At 41.5% G+C, this 21,408-nt stretch overlaps 1 protein-coding gene across 1 annotated transcript in view; it reads left to right on the plus strand.

Moving 5' to 3' along the window:
- Positions 1-21,408, plus strand: part of EVC2 (EvC ciliary complex subunit 2) — a 181,904-nt gene that overhangs the window by 126,957 nt on the left and 33,539 nt on the right. The window contains exons 13-14 of the mRNA XM_090035570.1: positions 5,229-5,433; positions 8,627-8,743. Coding sequence (XP_089891696.1) covers positions 5,229-5,433; positions 8,627-8,743 — 322 coding nt within the window. The remainder of the gene's footprint in view (positions 1-5,228; positions 5,434-8,626; positions 8,744-21,408) is intronic.

Genomic DNA, 21,408 nt, shown 5'->3' on the forward strand with positions numbered 1-21,408 from the left:
ACAGGTCTTTCCCACTTCTAGCTTCTATGATTCTGTGATAATTTTGTTCCAATCTGCAGTAGTTTCCGCTGTATTTGTCAGATTCTACAGCAACAGTAAGCCGCTTGTATTTCCAGTAACTTTTCTAGGTAACAATTGCACAGCTTTTTTATCTGGGGGGTTTTAATAACTGTCTCTATCTTTACATCCAATCCATTGTGTGTCAGTTTTGATATTTTGATAGCCAGATGTCAGCTTTCAGATATCTGTCATATCCAGTTCTATGCAAAGAATTACTCTGAATGATAGCTTTGTTGATCATTCAAGAGACTATGCTGCCACCAACATATAAATTACCTTATAATTCTTTTTAATAAAGGTATGGCATAACAGTAATTTAAAATGCTTTTTAAACCATTGATTTTTTTTCTCCATACTACTTTTATGTATGTATGTATGAATCTAACATAATTTTGTGGAATGGCACATATATTGTAAATTTTTGCAGAAGGGATGCCTTAAAATAAGAACGTTGAATGGGTAAAATATTGTAAATGCAAATATCTTAATTTAGGAGTTGACTACAGTCAGTTGATCCATCTAGTACAGGAACAAAGCATAAAGCAGCATGAGCAAAGTTTATGGAAATAAGAACAACATGTGGGACTATAAGCTGAAATAAAAATAACCTTTTCTAAAAAATGAGGAAACAATGTCATATAGTTTTATATTAGTGTGTATGTGTGTGCACACATGCTATGTAATGCTTTAATTATTCCATACTTGTTGTTATATATTTATTGTTAGTTTTAAAGTTAATAGGTTATTTCTTTCTGGGGAGGCAGGAAGATAACTGCTGAAAAATAAATATATTTTGTTTTTTTCTGAACTGTTCTTAACCCAAAGACTTGAAAAACAGTACAGCAGGTAGCCAGTCTTGTCTAATGGTTGTCTAGCACTTTGCTACTTCAGGGACCAGAGCTTGAGCCCAGAAGTCCCTTTTGGATCAGCTGTAAGTAAAAGTGATCCAAAAGTGATTGGTGATTTTCCACGACATATAGTAATTTGATAAATACAGTTCTGTTTTTACTTACCATCATTTTTTAAAACTATTATTAAGAATTCTAGCAACTTCCATTGTTCTGTTTATTAGAAAGAAAACTGTGGAGGAGCTACTAATGCTTCTTCAGTCCCCTTCCAGCACTGTGGGATATTACCCTCAAAGTAGGAAAGGAAGAAGAAAAAAATTACCGGTTGAAATTTTTTCATTCATGAAAAATGGTCTTTACAACTATATTAGAATCTCAACAGGAAAATGCCTTCTTTACATTTTTAATTTATTTGTCCTGTGACAGGCTCAGGCCATCCATCCAGCATCTGATACCCCCTAGTGGTCAGACCTGCCTACGTATGCTCCCCTGCCTCCCCTTACCTCCTATCTCTGCCATGCCTTGATCATAAGGTCTTAGCTGGGGCGGCTGCCTCCACAGGCCAGGGTAACCTCTTCCTGGGTGCCTTTCTTCTGAGTACAGTCCTTGGAGCTCCTCTGCCCCAAACTCTACAGGGTGCGTTTCCCTTTTAAGACAACCACAGTTGTGCCTTAGGGGTAATAAACATGAGCTCTAGCCAACCCCATAGACACACCCAAGCCCTGTATATGTTGGTCAGTGTTTGGGGGTTGGAGGTCACCCTGGCCCTGGCTCCTCAAGCCTTGAACCTTTGTTGGGGTTCTGCCTTCCTGACTTCATCCCTTTTCCTCCAGCGCAAGGTCCACTGTCCCAGACCTCAGCTCCTAGGCCCCAGCCCTGTCTCACCCTCTTGGCCTCCAAGGACTTGGCCTTGGTCTCGTGTGGTAGCCCTTAGGGTCCCTGACCCTGTCACGGCTGCTTGCACACTGTGCTGCCCCTAGGCTCCCTGAACTTGGTGCAGCTACTTAAATGCTGCTCTGCTCCTGAGGTCCCTGACCCTAGCTGGGCAGCCTTACACTGGGTGCCTCCCTGTGGTTTCCTTTTTACCCCTGTTAGCCGCATCCAGTCCTCTGGTCTGAAACCTCAGCATAACAGAAATATAAGCAAACTGCTTCCACAAAATTCTTCTCCACTGTGGGTCAGTACTTCAGCTCAAGCTATTTTTCCCCTTCAGCAGTCTCATGGATAGCTTGAGTGTCCATGGGCCTCTTTCCTGCAGCCAACTCTCCCAGAGGATCATCTTCCTGCAGCTTGTAGGACCAGACTGCCTGCTCTTACTCAGGCCACCGGCTTATGTGTCCCAAAGCCCTGCCCCCTTCCTGTCATGTGGTTCCCCAGCCACACACAGGAGTTTCCCTTTTACTTAGGACCAGCCTGCTCCTGTACTCCTTTCACCCCATGTAGCCAGCTTAGACTGCTCAAAGCTGCATCCTTTAAAGTAACAGGGGCCTCTGGTCCAAGAAACATGAATATGTTCCCATTTTAAGGGATTTCTTAAATGCTTTTCTCTACCTTTTTGCATTTAACTGCCACAGTCTGATTTTTATATAGTTTTTAAACATTGGCAAATGGTTACATTTTTAAAAGAATAATAGAAGTAATACAAGGTACATATTTTGCTCTCTGCATTTTGAGCTATTACACTGATCATGGGCACATAAGTAGCCAAATAGACCGTATCTATACAGTGAAGGAAATATAACTGAGTGAAAAAAATTAAAAATTATGAGAAGTAATTAGCTTTGTTAGCCTGAAGTAAGGCAAAAGGTGGAGTATGTTTGCACCGGACTAATGAACTAGTTCAGAGATTTAGTATAAGCTTTCATGAGGCCAAGCTTGCTTCAGCAGATGCTGTGAAAGGACATTCACAGATCAGTGTATCAAATGGAAACAGTACTTTAAATATAAAAGGTAAGAAGACAGTGACAGAGAGTAGAGGGCAGGAAGGGGACAGTGCTGGGCGAGGCAAACAAGCAATAGCCACTACCTTCCCGCGTGTTGTATTCAAATCAGTCTCTCCATTTTATACACTGCTCTGTGCATATCCTTTCACCGCATCTGATGAATTGAGCGATCTTGGGCTGGCAAAACATAAACTATATATCTCTTACTGAGTTATTTTATAAGGTGCAAATCTACCCTGTCTTCTGTCTGAGAGCTATTCCAGGGGTCATCATCATCATCGACAATCCCTTGCAGTTGAGGATGATTGTCTTCCATGATTGCCTTATCTGTAGGTCCAAAGATGGCTGACAAGACCAATCCGAGGTCCACAGGTTCTCTTGCAACTAGGACACATGTTTCCATGTGGGGTGGGTGGCTCTGTATTACTGGTTTGGTCTGCAACATGCTGTTTCTGCTGCTTATTTTTCTGTCTCCTGTTGCTCTCACTGTCGTGGTGGTACATAGGTTCCAGTGGCCAGCCACATGGAACAGCTGATTCAGAGTAGACTGGTTGTTCCCTTCCCCCTGCAGTTTCAGATTCTTGGCCCTGAGAAGTTGTAATCAGATTCCGTTGTTGATTCCTCTGACACAGGTGCTCCCACTGGTGTCTATGTTTTCCAGGATTGGGGAAGCAAAAAGATTTAGAACCTTTCCTCCTCCTGCTGTTTATAATTGGCTGAGCCAATTATAAAGTTGATGCTGCTAAGAGTCTGACCCTTTTTTTCTTGAGGCCACCAGAGGCTGACTACAAAGACAAGAGTTGGACTTCCAGGCATGGTGATGGGAAGGCAACTATGTTGCAGCCTACGCTGTCAAACCCGGCTAATACCATTCTTCTTTATATCACATTCAGCCTGGTACCACAGCTTTCATCAGTGGCTGACTTCTGTACATAATAAAGCAAAAGTATCTATGGTGACTCCCAACATTGTCACTAACTTCCTTATGCAATATAACTTACCAGTTTAAGCAATCTCTCCTGGCTAAATATACTACTTAATGCACTAATTATTTCATGATGCTCCAAAATCAAATCAATTAGCAGTCAGTTGTTGACAAATGAATTTGCCTTATTGGAGAATTATATGTAAAGATTTAAAACAGTATCATTGTGAGAGAGACTTGTCAGGTACTTACTCAGAGCCTGGGAATTTAAGGTACTGCCGGAGCCGGGGGGTGGTTTTCCCAGGGGCGTAGTAACACCCATGTGATTTATCTCTCAGTTAAATTGAACAGGGAGGTTGTATGGTTGTTACAGTCATACAACCAGGGAGGTTGTTACATAGTGTAACTTTGTAGCGGGTGCTTCTGGAACTCTTGGGAAAAGGCAAAATCATTAATAAAGGGATTAGAGAGTTAGTAAAATGCAAGCACCATGCCCTTTGGGAGCGAAGGAGGGGGAATACATGAGAGGTGGAAGCCCTGCCAGCTTTTTTTGCAATGTGAAGAAGTCTCTCCTTCCTTCAGTTAATTGGTACATATTTTGTTAAAACATAGTATAACTTTTATGCGTTTAATTTCAAAGTTAGATATTGTATAAAATCACAGTTAACATTGCGTTAGATCACAAAAATTCACAGGGTAGAATATAAATCTAGTGCCTCCAAATGTAGAGCTATGGCACCCACTTAATGAAGAAGTCTCAACCTGTATAAAACCTGAACAAATGTACATTCAAAATGAAAATGGCCTTTTATCACTTGGCAATATCTTTCAAATGGCTTCTTCATCACATACCACCTACCTGATGACCAACTCCTGTTATTGCCAACTCTGCTTAATATCACAGACCTTGTTTTTGTATGCATGTGAGAGACATTATCTGGGCTTGACTGCAAATAGGTGTTTTGGGTTCTCTCAACAGCAACAGCTGCCAGTCGTGTAGGAACAGCAGAGAGTTTTTAAGAGATGTTCTGTCCATTGACTCTAACCCTGAAGCTGTTCTACTACCTGAGTAGTAGGAAAAAACCTATACGCTGGGGAAAATAGCCAATAATTTTGTGATCAGATCCAAAGATTTATTTTAAAGCAAAATCTATCTGTTTTCTCCTGAAAAATCACATTTTCTCCAGGCCACTGTTCTGTATATTGAATTGAAAGTATTATCATGGAATTTCTACAGCAACAAGTAAAGCAGTAAACCCTATGTGAAATCACAGTATCAGGTTGAAAAGCAGGGCAGAAAAGGAGAGGACGTTAATTATCATGGGAAGTTGATTTTGCTCAGGTTCCACCCTTAGCACTCCAGATGGTAGAAATATGTGTGCATGATTTTGCTTGTTTATTTTAATCTGTTCAAATTTACATAAATGCATGTTTGTTTGTTTATTTTTACAGGAGACTTTTGAGTTTTCCTCTTTCATTATCAGAAGAAGAATTGCTTAATATAAGACGAGAGTTTCATTGCTGCTTTTCTCAGCTGGACACTAACTTGGCTTTGCCCAAGATACGAGCAAAAACACTGCTTCAGGTCTATCAGTCAGAGTGGGTGGAAGCAGAGTTGTTGAAAATGGACCAGAGCTTAACAGTACCTGACAAACAGGTGGGATCAGTATCTGAATACTTTACATTTTCTTAGGTATGTGTACTAATATGCACACACACATGCACACAATTAAGTGGTATCCCCCTGAGAACAGGGCATTTTCCAAATATTTGGGAAACAGAATATAATCAGTTTCTAATTGTATGGCCCAATGTATTTATCACTTACAGGTAGGTAAAAGCAGTATGCTGGACTCCGGCCCCTTCTGACAGTGCAGTATATTAACACAGTATCTCCTTTCTTACAAACACTTGAAAAATTCAGCTTTGTCTAGGGATTCCCAAAAACCCTTCACCTTCATAAGAGGTTCTCAGCCTTATCAGGTGTGGCTGTACTCTGTCATCTCCTCATTAGCTTCTTAGCATTTAAAAACATTTTTCAGGCAACATTGAGCAATACTATCACCTCACCTTGAAACCCTGTTCCCTCCAATATGCTTATCTTACTAGCCCAAAATAGAAAAATAACCCCAATGGAAGAAGCAGGAAGCCAAAAGAAACTTATAACTAGGGAGGCTTTCTGAGAAGCCAAGGAACTAGAGCAGCGTTTCCCAACCCTTTCCATCCCACGGTACACTTATGTAAATAAAAAAAAAATTGCAGCACACCACCCCCTCCCCCTCCCGCCAACAGATAATATGGCCACCACTGCCACCCACCTCCCTGCAGTGCTGCCACTTCATGGGAGGGAGGTGGAATTGTCACAGGCCAACTGGGCACTGTGAGTGTATCAGTTTGGTTGCAGGCTGACTGGGCGCTGCAAATGTATCAGCCACTGGGCTGTTTGGTTCGGGATCAAGGAGGCAGAGTTGGGCATGAAGCAAAGATAAGTTTCACGTAAAACAGTAAAGATAAATTTTACTTATAGTAACAAAACAAAAATGTTTTAGCAGCAAAATATGGTTTACACATATAACAGTTAATAAAAAGGTTAAACTAATAAGCAGACAATATGGCAATAAAAGTAAAAAAAAATTGGCAGTGATAATAAAAACAGACGGACAAATTGACAAAGAGTTTCCACTTGGTTGGCAACTTATCAATAGACCCTCAGTGCCAGGTACACATCAAGTTGATCCAGTGAAGTCAGGCGTCCCTGATAGACGCTGTCAGAGGGAGCACCAGGGAAGGTCCCTCAGTCAGGATCTGGTCCTTGCTTACACTGGGAGTCTGGAGTCCAGGCTTAGAACAGCAATGACCATTCTGTTTTGTCCTTCCTACTGGTCACCTGACGTGCGTGTTTCTTTGTATCCTGTCCTATGCTAATCTGTTGGCTTTAGAGCCACTCACAATCTTACCCTACAGCTGTTACCTTATGGGGTTAAAAGGTGTTAGAAATTATCATAAAAGGTTACTGCCTAAATTTAGGTTTACCCAATAAGCAAATTACACCACATCCCTTTGGGGTCTGAGATTAAAATTTTTTCCTGCCTAAATTCAACCCACTTGGAATTTTTTGAAATATATTATTTATACCTTGTGGTCAGGTTTGTCAATTTTACTGACCTTTAAGCAAAAACTATTAGGTCAGCTAAATTTTGCAGTTTTGTTTTTTAGTTCTGCTTCTTGGGGCCCACATTAGTCTTATGATTGGTACAGACAGTTAATTTTAACATTACAGTTATGCTTATGACAGACAGGATACGTCTGTGGGAAACCATCTTACAAGCTTTGTCTTAGCTAATATTAACACTATACCATTGCTAGATGCTCTCAAGGAGCAAATCTTTTTTGTTATAATTTGCTCATTAACCCCTTTGGTTCTGGGCATCACAGGAGGTGCAGCACTCGCTGGAGCCACGCCCCCAAGAGTGTTACAGACAAAGCGTTCATTTATTGGTTTTTCCAGAATTCCGCAATACACCAGTTCATGTCCGATGGCACACCAGTATGCTGCAGCACAGTTGGGAAATGCTGAACTAGAGCCATACTGTGCCTGCTTACAGCCTCTTGAACCTTTTCTATGAGTTTGGAAAGTATGTTTATTCCTCCGTGTCCTAGGTTGAGACTCCCATGGAGACATGTACACAGTGCTAAGTCAGTCTGCTTCATTATCTGGGAGAAGGCCAAAGGGAGATTCAGTTAGACAGCATTAAAGGGAACATGCAGTCCCGATCTTGTCCACTTAAAAAAGGAAAGTCTGCATGATTCTCTCACATCCTTGAGTGGGTAATCTACTCATTTGCCAGAAGCCAAGCTTACTTTCTTATATACATATATAATTTTTTTTGCAAAATTATTATAATTCACTTTGGTACACATACCTACTTTTCTTTTCCCATATACATGAACAGAAGATGAGGAGCACCTGACTCAAGATGTTAATGGATACCAGATTTTCTATTTGCTTTCTTAAGTTTGAGGTGGAAACGGTTTAATTACCTTAGCCAAATACTATAACCTACAGATTTTGCCTTAAGTTTCTGCACAGAAGAAAGAAAATTGTCTTCTCTGTGAACTGTAGATTATAGTACCAGAATGGAAGTGATGTCTTTTCCCTTGTTGTGTCGTGGTTTACTCACATTTTCTTGATATATAAACAAAATTGAGCTCATTGAATTGGGAAGTGTTCTTATTCAAAAACTTACAATTTCCTAACTATTTGAAAAGGAAAAGGACTTTGCAGAGACTTATATTTGAATAGGTGGTGCCTTTTCCCTTGGAGTATATTATACTTAATGTTATATCCTGTAAAGAAAGAGAGGTCAAGAATAATTTGATTGCATGGTAGGGTGCTCCTTAATATTACTGGTTCATTTATGATTCATGTAGGGCATCTTGAAAACAATATAATTCTTAAATGAATTAGATACATTGCTAGAGGCAAGGATTTTGTAGGGTTTTTATTGGAAAAACTGCATGGTTGGGATAAAGTTAGATGAGCTTTCAAATGGAAAGCATTCTTTATCAGAAGAAGCAGGCATAGCAAAGAATTAACAGTGGGTAGGGCTGTGAAATTGGAGGGGGTAAAAATCCTCAGGTGTAGCAGTTTCCCGTGGTAATTTCTCTCTTCCAATTTCACAGCTCTACCCACTGGGGGGGGCTGTCATTGTACCTGCTTCTTCCCCCAGACCTGAGGAATTTATGGGGGATAAATACAAATAATAAGAATAATACCAATATCAATCTCCTATATAGGAGCTTTAGCTACTATTAAAAAATGATATGTGATAATCTTTTTATAACAACAGTCTAAGACCAAAAAGCAACGATCCAAAAACAGAAATAAGATTGATAACCTGAAGCAATCTTTGGAAGATAAAATTCACATCTATGAAAAGTCAGTTGAAGATCAACATCTGAACAAGGTAAATCTGTGGTAATTATTCATCTCTGCATTTTTTGGTACACTGGTACACAACAATTACAAAATAATAAAATTCCTGTCAGTGCAAACTTGATAAAGAAAGAGGCAGGTATTCCTGTGTTATGCATAGCTATGTTAAACATTTCACCTTCCTTTGCTCTTATTTCCTCATCTGTCAAGCTTATATTGTATGTAAAGTGGAATAGTACATGTGGGTTTTGTGTTAAAATTTCTACGTCATGTAGGAACAAATCCTATTTCCCCTTTCAAGGTCTAGCTAGCACATACACAGCTGCCTACGTTCAATTTTTGGCACTTTTAAGACTTCTAGAGTCCACCGGTGATAGAACAGGATTGCCCAAGTCATTATGTAACTGCCCACATGGTGGTAAAGGATGAAGGGAGGGAGGAAGAACCCTCAGACATTTTAACTGAGTGATTTAGTGATGAGAGCACTTGCCCAAAGTGTAGCTCCTCTCACCAATGGCTCTGTGAGATGTGAGGGGCCCCTTAATTCTGGTCTGTGCACCCAGTGTTTTTTCTCTGCCTTGCACTTAATATTTCTTGGATAAGCATCAGTGAAAGCATCACTCTCCTCCTCCTCCTCCTATCCCTACTGTCTTCCCTGCTTGGTTGCCCAGCGGGCCAGCCCCAGGAGGAGGTCTAGGGAGTGGTTTTGTCGTCAACCAACAGCCTGGTATTTAGAGTATGTTTCTGGGAAGCAAGAATGGGTTCATATCATGTCTTGGTAAGCTAGTGTATAACTTGGGTCTTCCCCTTTCTGGCTGAAGTGTCCCAACTGCTAGGCTGTTGGTCTGAGTGGTGGGAGAGCTACCCTTCAATTACTAATTATGAGAGGGCAGGGGGGCTAAGTATTTTTGGAACCACCTAGATAAACCAACTGAAGTTGGGGTGATTCAAGAGTACTGAGTAGGACTGGACTCAATCAGAGGCAAAAAGGTCACTGCAGCAAAGGTGGGTCCACTGATTAAGCTGCTCTCTGAACCTTGGGAAACTGCCTCCTGCTCTGCTGGAGAATCCCTCGGAGACCTTGGGTATGTTGCTTAATCTTAAGGTGTCAGTTCCATTCAGTAAAATGGGGATGAGGCCTTTTCCACATTTCACAGGAATGCTGTGGTGGCAAATGTAATAGAGATAAGGAGGTACTCAGATCCAACAGGAACAGGGAACATACAGCTATCAGATCTAGCAAGCTAGGTAGTTAATTATAATCTCAGACATGACTGCCTCATCAAAATTAGTTCTCAAACATTTTGTGACAGGAAGTATATTTTGTTTACATTAGTAGTTCTTAACCTTTTTAAACGGAAGGTGCCCCTCAAAATATGCCACTTATCTTTCGCTCATTTCTTTACTATGGGCAAATAACTGAGCAAGTTTTCTGTCGCAAAGAACTCAGAAAGACCACAAAAAGTCAGAATGCTTTTGGCGCTATGGATTCCTTTTTTAAATTCTCCAGGTTTATTTTGTGAATCACATGTAGGTGTTTGCACACCTAACAGTAGTAATATTGTATGGGCCCCTGCAGTACCCTTAAAAGGAACTTACGACACCCGAGGGTGCTGCAGCACCCTGGTGTAGAATCCCTGGACTGCACATATCCTGCAGTGTTTGCATCCTGGAGAGTACTGGGGGCAATATGTTTTATTCATGGGCAAGTCTGCTTTAATGTACACTAATATTTCATTGCAGTAAATGTTTGTGATTTGTTTAACATCCAGTCCTTTTCCTCTTTTAATTAAGGTTGAATATGTCTCAGTTTTGATAACGTCTCAAGCTTATTTTGGAGTTTTTATAATGTCCTTATCTATATTTTTTTGAATGGCATGGCTGAAAACTTGTAATCAAAGGCCAAGTACAAGGAAACTAGCTTGTTACTGAGGAAAATCATTACACCTCATATTATCGCTACAATACCAGATGTGCATATCTTAAGAGGATAAATTAAAGTTTCTTCTTTTCGCTACCTCAGTTCTCAGTCAGTCTTTCTGTATGGTTTATTTTTTGTTTTAACTGAAATATTTTTCTCTTCTTTTAAATCACTATTCTCTTGCAAAGTTTTATGACCAATTCTGCAAAAAGAACAGAACACTGTTATGCCATAAGGTCTCCTGCTTTGTTCATTACTGTACTTCCTACTGTCCTTCTGAGTTCATTTAATAACTTGAATGGTGAGTGTGAGCTGTCTGAGCTGCACAAAGAAGAAGCTGGCTCCTGAACTCTATGAGGGATAAAGATGCCTGAAGAAGAAAGGCTATATGGGATATATTGGTTTTATAGTGTTCTAAGGTGGCCATGAGAGCAAAAAAATAAAGATGGGAAGTACCAGGCTGAGAGGCTGTGGGAAGATATATGATCTCTGATCCTGAGAGGTATCTGTGAGTCTCACTGATCCCAGCTCACTCACTGAGATCATCTTCTTTCTTTGGTAGATGTCTTTAACAACCAGCTTTTAAGCTGCTCTATGAACTTGTTACAAGGAAGTGGCAGCTCCACAAATGAGAAGAAACGCAAAAAGCAAGGATTTCTTAGAACAGTCTGTTTTATTGGACTGGGTTTGTTGTTGGAATAAAGTTAGACAAGCTTTTGAATGCAAGACATTGTTCCTCAGGTCCTTGATCATAAGAAATGCAAAGGCATTTTCGAAGAATTCTGGTATGGTCCTGGTGCTGTGGTGGAACTGAAATACATGCGCTGTCCTTGAAATGTACAAATCAAGCACAATATATTTATGCAACAAGTCTTTCTTAGTGATTATGACCTCTTGGCATTGCTGACTGAAAATAATGAATACACCCTCATTAAAGATAGCTTTTACAGCTGAAGAGAGTCAGTACATCTTGAGATCAATTCTTGTATTTGCAATAATAGAGAAAGACAGAGTAATAGAATAATAGAGGAAGGCAGTACTAGTAGCAATTAGAGTCAGTACAGATACAGAATGTAGAAGCTGACTCTAGAAGCTGGACTCACCATAGTGAATTTATATTAAGTTAAATTTAAAGAACATCGTTTAATTAGAGTATTTCATGTGGAATCAGGAGCAAGAGACCATGTCAAATGCACACAGCTTGTTATGTTGTCAGCAAAGCTGTTTGAAATATTCCAATGTAAAACTAACGTGTTATAATCCTGTGTGTACTGTCTAGTGCTACAGTCACTCTCCACAAATAGCCTTTGGTTATTTAATTGGTGATTGAAAACTGATCCAGCTTCCACTGAAGTCAATTAATATGTCACATTGATTTCACTAGGACTGCTCAGATTAAACAAATGCATAGGTGTTTTTAGGACTTTGGCATTAGGAGTTGAATGAAGTCAAAAGAAAACTCTGAAAAAAATTGAGGATAGTCACATTTTGGAGTACTAGTCTGAATAGTTATTAATTAAGTGTATAATATTGCATATATTTATGTAACAGTGATAATATTGCATATATTTATGTAAATATGTTCAACCACATTCAGGCTACTTAAATACAGCTCTGTTGAACAACAAAGTTTCTCTTATTATGGCTTCATATTTCTTATAAAGTAGAACCCACCTCTGTACTTCCTAGGGCTATTTGGTACCAGGAAGCAAAGCAGGGGGTGGGAACAAAATCTTATAATATGGATATGTCATTTAAAATCACCTAATTCTTGACCTGCCTGACTACAAAAGTGTGCGTGCCTATTTCTGCTGCAGATGTCACCTTTTTTGCTTTTGTTTTCTACTGCAGTCAAAGCATAAACTTTGCAACCCTTTAAAAAGTGATGGTAAGTTGTCGAGCTGTATTTTCATGCTTATCCATTATTTATTTTATAAGTTGAAAACATGAATTGATGATGATCAGTCATTTACTTATTCACCCCTCCATTATTCATTCATTGTTTCCAGATTTCATGCTTGCATACTTCGTTAAAGATCCCTATATCTAGGACTGATAGCCTCGGGTAGAGAACAGTAAACTTTTATTCCTGTTGTTTGCATACATCTATCATAACAATTGTTTTTACAGATGCACTATATACTTTTTTTAAAAAACGTGTTTCTCCCTCCCCACCACAGACCACCCTCAAATGTTACTTTTATATCATGCAAAACCATTCCTGCTTTGAGCGTATTTTGAGCATCTTGAAGATCCCATAAGAATGGCAGTTACTATCTCATGCATATGTGTAAAAGCTGAAAAAAACTGCAGATCAGATTCAGATTATTAAAAATGCAATGATTTATTTAAAGCCAGTAAGTCTATGACACCTCAAAAAAGCTAAGAATCTGTCTCAATACATTGAATAATAAAACAGACGTTATAGTGGAAGGAAGGAACTTGTAGCTTAAGTAGTAGCTCATGACTCAGGAGATGAGTTCAGTTTCTTGCTCTGCCCAAGGCTTCCTGTTTGACCTAGGCCAGTCAGTTAGGATTGTTTTTAAAGGCTTTTAAATATGTAAATATGCAGATAGGCTCCGAAGTGATTTTGAAAATCCCACTAGGGGATTTAGATAGCTATATACTTAGGTCCCACCTGTTATATACTACCACTGGGGATGACCTAATCAGCAACTTAGTGATAGATGGGAAGCTGGGTGACAGCAACCACGAGTCGATCACCTTCGCCATCCACCGTAAAGCTGGCAAGTCAGTCAGCAACACTGAAGTCCTTGACGTCAGGAAAGCCGACTTTGACAAGCTCAGAAGGCTTGTCAGTGAGGCCCTAAGGAACCGCAACTCCAGGGGGAGGGGAGTTCATTCTAAATGACATATAAAAAGTACACATAAATTGCATATAAAATTACATCTAACATATGTGTGTATGTGTACACACACAGTCATGGAAATCTGGAGGTGTTACAAATTTATTAGAAGCCAAAAAAGTGAAGCTGCTTAAATAAGAGCCTGAGAATATTTTGGCAAAGAATTATAATTTATAAGTGTGTGTGTGTGTGTGTGTGTGTGTGTGTGTGAATGTATAGTATGGTAATTATAAAATATCATTCTTTGCCAAAATATTAACATTTTTTATTCAAGTGTCTTCATGTTTTTTTGGCTTCCAGTGAGCAACCTCAGGTTCTAGGACACTGATTTTCAGAAGTGACTAGTACCTTTGGATGGTCAACTTGGAACATTAGGTGTGAGATCCCTATGTAGATGTAGTCTATAGTTTTGTCATTCATTTCAGTGGGCACAGAATTCCTCCTAGACCTCTTGTCTTAAGCTGGGTAGTCAGCAATTGAAGAACCCTAAACTAACTAGTTACTTCTGAAAGTCATTTTCCTATTGCACTGCTGAGGCATGAGCTGAATGGGGGCAAAATCAAAGCTACCACCAACAGTAAAGAATTCATTCAACACCCTTCTTTAAAAGGAAACTTAGCTCATTTCACATACATGTCAAATACATTCAGAGAAATTGATCTAATCTTTGCATGGGCATTGATACAAGCTACAGTCTTGCTACCAGGTCTTACATATTTGGTTTAGAAATAAAGGTATCTCAAAATAACATTTTGAATTTTGAAAAGAAGTATGGTTTGACAGAATAATGCTAAACAAAATCAGATTTGGGGTGGAACTGGCTGTCTTGTGTAATCTAAATCAAAGTCCTGATTTGCACAATGTTCTGCAGAAGTTTTTATCTTTATTTGATTTCCTATCAATGCCTCTGGAATACAGTATGCATCTCTGAATAGTCATGAACTGCTGGACTGTGAGAATATAAAAGAAATGCTAAAGGTATTAGCATTTCAATAACAAACAGTTCACAGAGAACAAAGAGCCTGGATTCTATTTTAATAAGTTTCTCACCTTTCTGAAAAGCCTTTTTTCCCCCTTTTCAATTGAGTGATCTCAAATGCATAAAAATGAGAAATGGCTGTTTCTGGGCAAAGACTAGGTAACCTCTCTTCCTGAAAATGCTGGAGTTAGTTCAATATCCTCCACAGGGATCCAAGACCTTTCCAGGTTCACTCAAGCTTCTGTGACTCCAGCTGTGCCAGACAACTGTCGCACAGCACTCCTACCTTCATGGCTTTCCAAACCAAGTAGCAAGCTGTGGTCTTCCTCCTCTTCCCTAATTCAGCCCCTCACCTCTCCACCCTCAGCACCACCCTCCCCACACATGCAATCCATCTTCTATGAGATGAACATTTTTACAGGCTTACTCCTAGAATGAAATCACCTGCAAAGCTGCCCATGGCACCATGGCAGAGCCCATCAAACTGTTCATCAGAGAAAAGGCCAACTGCATGCCTAGGGACCTTCTCAGGAGCTGTAAGTCTGTATCACAGTTACTTCTGTTCTACAGACATTTGCTTTTGTAAGGAAGAGATATTGAGGAAACGGACATACATAAAGACAAAACAGAATCAGTATTGCCAATACCAAGGGCCAATTTTTTCCTACCTGTTAGGCACAAAATTGGATGCTACTCATATTCCTGAAAAACTGTTAATACAAAAGGTTAGGGGAGTCCTCCTCCTCTGCTTGTTTGTGACTCATTTTTAAGAATGAAGTGTTTTTGTGTTGTAAAAGTAGATGCATTAATGGATTTTCAGGATTTGAACAGGGTGGAAAAGTATTGTACCTAGGTACCTATGTTCACTTAGATGCCCAAGAGGTGGAAAAGGATTTGGCTTCAAAGATTTAGGGTTAAAATAAAAACGATTTTTAAAATTATTGGGTGCCTGCCTATACATTTACAGCAAGGCTTTTCCAACACGCTGTAATTACAGCACATCAGAGCTGACTGGATTAATGGAGTCTGCTGGTGAGTGGTAATTACCATGCTGTAGCAGACTCCAGCATCTCACATATCAGCATCCCTGCACTTAAAAATGAAGGCAGGGTGCTTACTTAAAGCACCCCTGCTGCCATTTTTAAGCACAGAGATGCTGATACATGAGATGCTTCAGGCACTTTAATTAGAGTGGCTCTTGGAGCCACTCTAATTAACCCTTCCCCCTTCCTGCACTCACCCCTGCCCCACACATCCACCCCCCCCCCACAGTTCCAGAGCATGTGTAGAAATGCCCACCAAGTTCTTTCTATTTTTCTTCTCAGGTTGGAGCAATTAAACACTCAAGTTTTCCAAGCTCTTCTCTGTAAGTAGAAAGAATAGAAACACTTAGTTCGATGAATGCTGAGATTCTTATGCATTTCGGGAGCCAGGGCTTTCGGAGAATATCAGATACCAGGAAATTTGGTACCACTTTATTATATTGGTATAATCAGTACACTTACCTGATCAGCTACAGTTTAAATGTGGTTTCAGTGTGACCATAAACTGAGGAGTCATGTAACTTTCCCAGTTTTATGAAATTAGGAATGCAGCACCTATTTAAGCCTTCTTTCCTTTAAGGACCATTTAAAAAGGCTGCAGGACCTTCAAGTTCTATGGGGGAAAAAAAGGGTAATCTGATATTTTCTCCCAACATGGTTGCTTGGTTAACGACATTGGTTTGTTGCTTCAAGAAAGCAATTCCTATTAGAATAACAAAGATGCTAAGATCCTCTGTTAGTATATTGAGACACCTTGGACACATCTATCAAAGATGTTTACTGTTGAGTTGCCTAATTAGCTCATCAGTAAATGTAATAGCATCTACACAAGCAGTGCTATTAGGACACAATAAACTAATTAACTCTGCCGTAGGTTAGTACTTGTAAACATAAGTACTGTTCTGTGGTGGAGTTTTTTACTACACAGCAACAACATGTAGAAGCTGATGGGGTGGCTGGGGCACAAGGGTGCTTCACTGCAGGGGTTGCCTCCCAGCTAGCCCTGCACTGAAGTGCCCTCGTGCCCTAGCCAGCCCCTCTGCAGCACATTGAGCTGGATCAGAATAGATCCCAAGCTGGCAGGCTGACCCCCGCCCAGATGCCCAGCCAGCTGGGGCTGCTCCAGCCTGGCTCAACACGCTGTGGTTCTGGGCATATGTTCAAACATGGCGCCTGGGAGCAATAAGCTCTGGCGCCATATGCACTGAAGTTTATTGCTGTGCATTAATAACATGCGTCTGTGTGCCCTGTTTTTGCTAAGAATATTTAGGAAACACATCTTGCATGCAGTTTGCCTCTTTAATAAGGCTTTTTATTACTTAAGTTGTTGAGGCTGGTTTCAAGAGTTTTCTACAAATAACTCCCTCTTTTGTTCAAGGACATGTGCTATAATTTAATAGAAACTTCAGAGAATGTCACATGGGTCCTTTTGAAAAAATGCAGATTTGGTTGCAAATCACATTTTAAATGTAGCTCTGTTTATTGTATAATAAAATTTGAATGATATGCAATCACTCTAGACAGCAGTCTTATCACTAATAATGCCAGAGAAAAATTCATGAGCATCATATTACCTGTTTGTCATTTTAGGGCTCTGAAAACCTGATGACAATCTGCTAAATGATCCTAAAAGTTAATGAATGGGACTAATATATTGTTTCATAATTCTGATTAGCATAATATAAAAGTAATGTGGTTATGAGGTTTGAGAGAATCACATATGATCTCTTCATCAGTGGAGGAATATATAGAAAAGTTAAGGCAGACCCTCAGCTTGTATAAATCAATGTAATTAAAATTTACTTCAGTCTGGTCTTGAGGCTATTCCACTCTTTACACCAGTGAGGATCACACCCGTACTTTTCTTTTTACATGAGTACATATTTTTTGTTGCCATTAGGAGAACACCATGGCAAAGCAATCTAACAAAACATTTTATTGTGGGTGTTGAAGAGAAGATACTGATTTGAAACATGTTAGAATTAGATATTTTTTAAAAATGTATCTTTTGAAATGGGTAACTTTATTCTTGCATAATTTATTACTGTCCCTTACACCCGAGAGTCTCAAATTATTTTGAGTAGTAATTAAGTCTCCTCCCAATTCATTGGCTTAGACTACAGGGAGCTAAAAGTTCAGAGAGAGAGAGATTAAAACCCAAATTTGCAAGTCTCTCCCAGTTTGAGGCATCTCTATTTTTGAGATGTTCTGATTTAAGAACCTGATTTTTAGGTGTCTTTACCAGATTACAGCAGCTTTAGTTGGAATTTTTGGCACTTCTCATTTCTGGAGTTTCTAATTATATACATCAAGAAATGGAGGTATCAGGTATTAGTGGACAGTTTTTAAAGCCAGGTGTCCATAACCCAGCATGACCTGGGACTGTCCTGAGCTCAGGACAGGAACAATCAGCTGATTGTCAGCCTGGCCCCAAAACTGCCTGGGGCAAGTTCAGAAACCTGGGCTGTAGAGTCAGATATCTCCTGTTATACCCTCCTCATCACCATCAGTAGGTTACATCCCCAACTGTTCTGATTGTCCTATCCTCCATACATTTTTAATACGTTTCTGAGCCAGTTTATTCTATTGGCAGTGAGTTCCATGCATTAATTATGCATGTGTAAGAAAAATAAAAAAGACACTCTTCTTTTTGTTGATTTTAAATCTTCTGCTTGGTAATTTCAGTGAGCACCCTAGTTCTGTGTTACTTCACTGGGAAGCAGGCAGCAGGGCTCCCTGCCACTTCCAACTGAGTCCCAGGAGCTGCACATGGTGGCAGGGAGCGGGGCCAGGCCGTCGGCTCCATTTGCTCCACTCCTTGCTGCCACATGCAGCTCCTGGAACTGGCTGGAGCCGCACACTGCTGGGTGGCTGTGCCTCCATGGGTCATGAGCACCCCAAGAACTCCGCTGCTACTGCTGCCAGCAGCAGTTGCTGTGTGCCATGGGGGAGAGAGACGTGCTGGGGGTCCCAACTCCTCCATCCTTCCTCACACCCCATAAACTTCACACACCCACACCCACACCACCATCCTGCCTACACCATCCTGCCATAACTTCCCCACATATACACATGCCCTATACCCCACCACAGTCACACCCCCTCACAAGACCCCCACACAGCCACCCACATAGCACACCCCATCATACACCTCCCACCTCACTAACCATGTCCTAAACGCTCCCCAACACACAGTATATGAGAGTAAGTCTTTATTTTTGACCTATTATGCAATCACATCTATATATACTATGTAAACGCACATAAATCAGGACAAAAATATTTTTGAAATAAAATTAAAATATGCTATAGTAGTTGTTTGACTTCTAGTGTGTGATTTTTTTTTTTTTCCAGTTCCAAGTTGGCAACCTCCCCCCCACAAAAAAGAGTGCTTCTGGAGGCAAGGGGAACAACTTCTGGGGGCAAAAATCAGGGGTTAGGGCTGGGACTTCCAGTCCCAAGTGGGTGACCAGAGGGTAGGGCACCTGTCAAGGGGCAGGGCTATGCTTATGGCCCTTGACAGTTTACTATCCTGAAGTACTATACTGCTTGCTAACCTGCAGTACTATACCTATACGCGTTATAGCAAGTATGTCAATTATCATACATTTATTTAGATACTTAATCTGTATATTTCATTATGTTAAGTTTTTTAATATCACATTTGCTATTTACTTATTTACTCTTTGGTTATTTTTCTACTTGTGCTTTGTGTCAAACTGCATTTGATGGAAATTGGGTTTCAAATAAAGTACTCAAAATAGCATTTAAATTGTTTTTATTAGCAAATGTGCTGGGTACATAAAAATAAGAAAAATGCAAAACATTCTCCAGTTAAAATCAACTGATTTATTAAGCAAAGGAAGTATTGTCTATAGCAGATTGCTTTTAGTCACTGTGGGCCAGTTTCTCTTCCATCTAGTATCTTAGTGGACTCATTTATCTAAGTGTGACACTATTTCACTCTGCTCAAATCCCTGAAAGACAGTTAATGCAAAAGATAGTAGGTCTTCTTCCTTCTTGCTGATTTTTTTTTTTTTTTTTTTTTTACTTTTAGGGATAACATGACTGTGTAGTACAAAAGTTTGTGTATTTAATAGACTTTAACAGCATAGAATAGCATCACACTAAATTGGCTTCTAAATCCAATTACATGCCTAATAGGTGCACTAAACCAGGGGTGGGCAAAATACAGCCTGCAGGCCAGATCTGGCCCACCAGCCATTTTATCCACCCCACGGAGCCCCTCAAAAATTTAGAAAATTAATATTTAACTGCCCTGGCTTCCTGTCAAAGATGACAGGAGCCAGGGACAGTAGGACTAAGGGAAATCCATGTAAGGACCCTGCAACAGCAAGACCCCCCCAGCCCCACCACACCCCATACCCCAGCCAGAAACCCCTGCCTAGCAGAGGCTTTTCCCCTGGGGCTGTTCATGCTTCCCTGTACCAGAGCAGGAAATTCAGGTTAGAAGAAGTGGGGAGGCAGCAGGGAGGCACGGGAAGACTGTGGGCTATCGCCGACTCCTGCTGAGTCCTGCCATCATGGACACACAGCAGGGAGCCACGTGGTGCAGAGCAGCCAATGGGTGGGTGGGAAATTAGGAGTAAGGGGAGTGGAAGCGAGTGGGTGTGCGGGAGCACAGGACCTGTGCCAGTACCCTGGGGTCAGGGCCAGCAGAACCCAAAGCAAGGCAGCAGGAGTGTGGGGCACGGGCTGCCAGGGGTCTATGGAGCCAGGCTAAGCTGTGCCAGCAGGGAGAGAGGGGAGCTGGCCCAGCTCCATAGGGCCCCTGCTGGCTTGGACCCCATGCTCCTGCTGCCCTGCTGTGGGCCCTGCTGGTGCTGGTCCCAGGGCACTGGTGTGGGCTCCCCACGCCTGTCCAGCTGTCTCTGCATTCCCACATGCCCACTCATTCCCAGTCCCCCTCACCCTAGTTCTGTGATACAGGTGGGGACCAGTATGTGTAGCCCTGGCCCGTCTCCCACTCTCCCATCGGGGCTGAGCAGCGGTGGCATGGGAAAAACTGCTGTTCAGTGTGGGGAGAAAACTCCTCCTCTCTCCCCCCGTGGCTGGTGCTTCCTGCTGCAGCCACTTGGAGCCCATGCGTGGCTGACCTGCATCTCCACCGTGTCAGGTCTGAGCAGTGGCAGCAGTAGCTGGGCAGAAACTGCTGCTTGGCATGGGTAAATCAGCCCCTTCCTCTCGCTGCCACTGGGCAGTTTTTGCTGTGGCCATCTGGAGCCTGTGCTGTTTTAGGTTGCTGCACAGCTCCTTCACTACCACTTGTGAGCTTCCCTGCAGCTGCTCCACATTGTCACTGTTGCCGTGCTGGGCAGACCAGAAGTGGCAGTGAAGGAGCCACACCAGAGCCTAGCACAGTGTGGGCTCCAGGTGGCCACAGCAAAAACTGCCCAGTGAGGGTGAGGGGCCACTTTCCTTGCACTGAGCAGCAGTTTCTGCTCAATTTCTTCTGCCGCTGCTGCTCAGCCCTGACAGACGCGCTTGGAGCTGGCGTGGGGCACACAGGTTCACAGTTGTACATGCTGTTCCCTGATACTACCACTGCATGTGATCGAGTGGTGCAGAGCGGGTGCGGGGCATACTGGGGCTGCACACTGTTGACAGTGGTGGGGAGGCAGCATAGGGCACATGGGCTCTGGGCTGTTGGGGGCAGGTGCTGACTGGCTCGGGGAGGCACACTCAGGGGGCTCCCATGCACAGCCCACCATACCCTCAATCCCTTCCTGCAAACCCCACAGCCACATCCTCCCCCATACACCCCACAAATACCATACACACACATGCCCACAAACCCCACAGCAACCTACCTATACCCCCAAAACCCCTGCATACTCCACACATTGTACAAGAGTAAGACTGCAT

The sequence above is a fragment of the Crocodylus siamensis genome, chromosome 2, assembly GCF_052110815.1.
Source record: "Crocodylus siamensis isolate JL-2025a chromosome 2, ASM5211081v1, whole genome shotgun sequence".
Taxonomy (NCBI): Eukaryota; Metazoa; Chordata; order Crocodylia; family Crocodylidae; genus Crocodylus; species Crocodylus siamensis.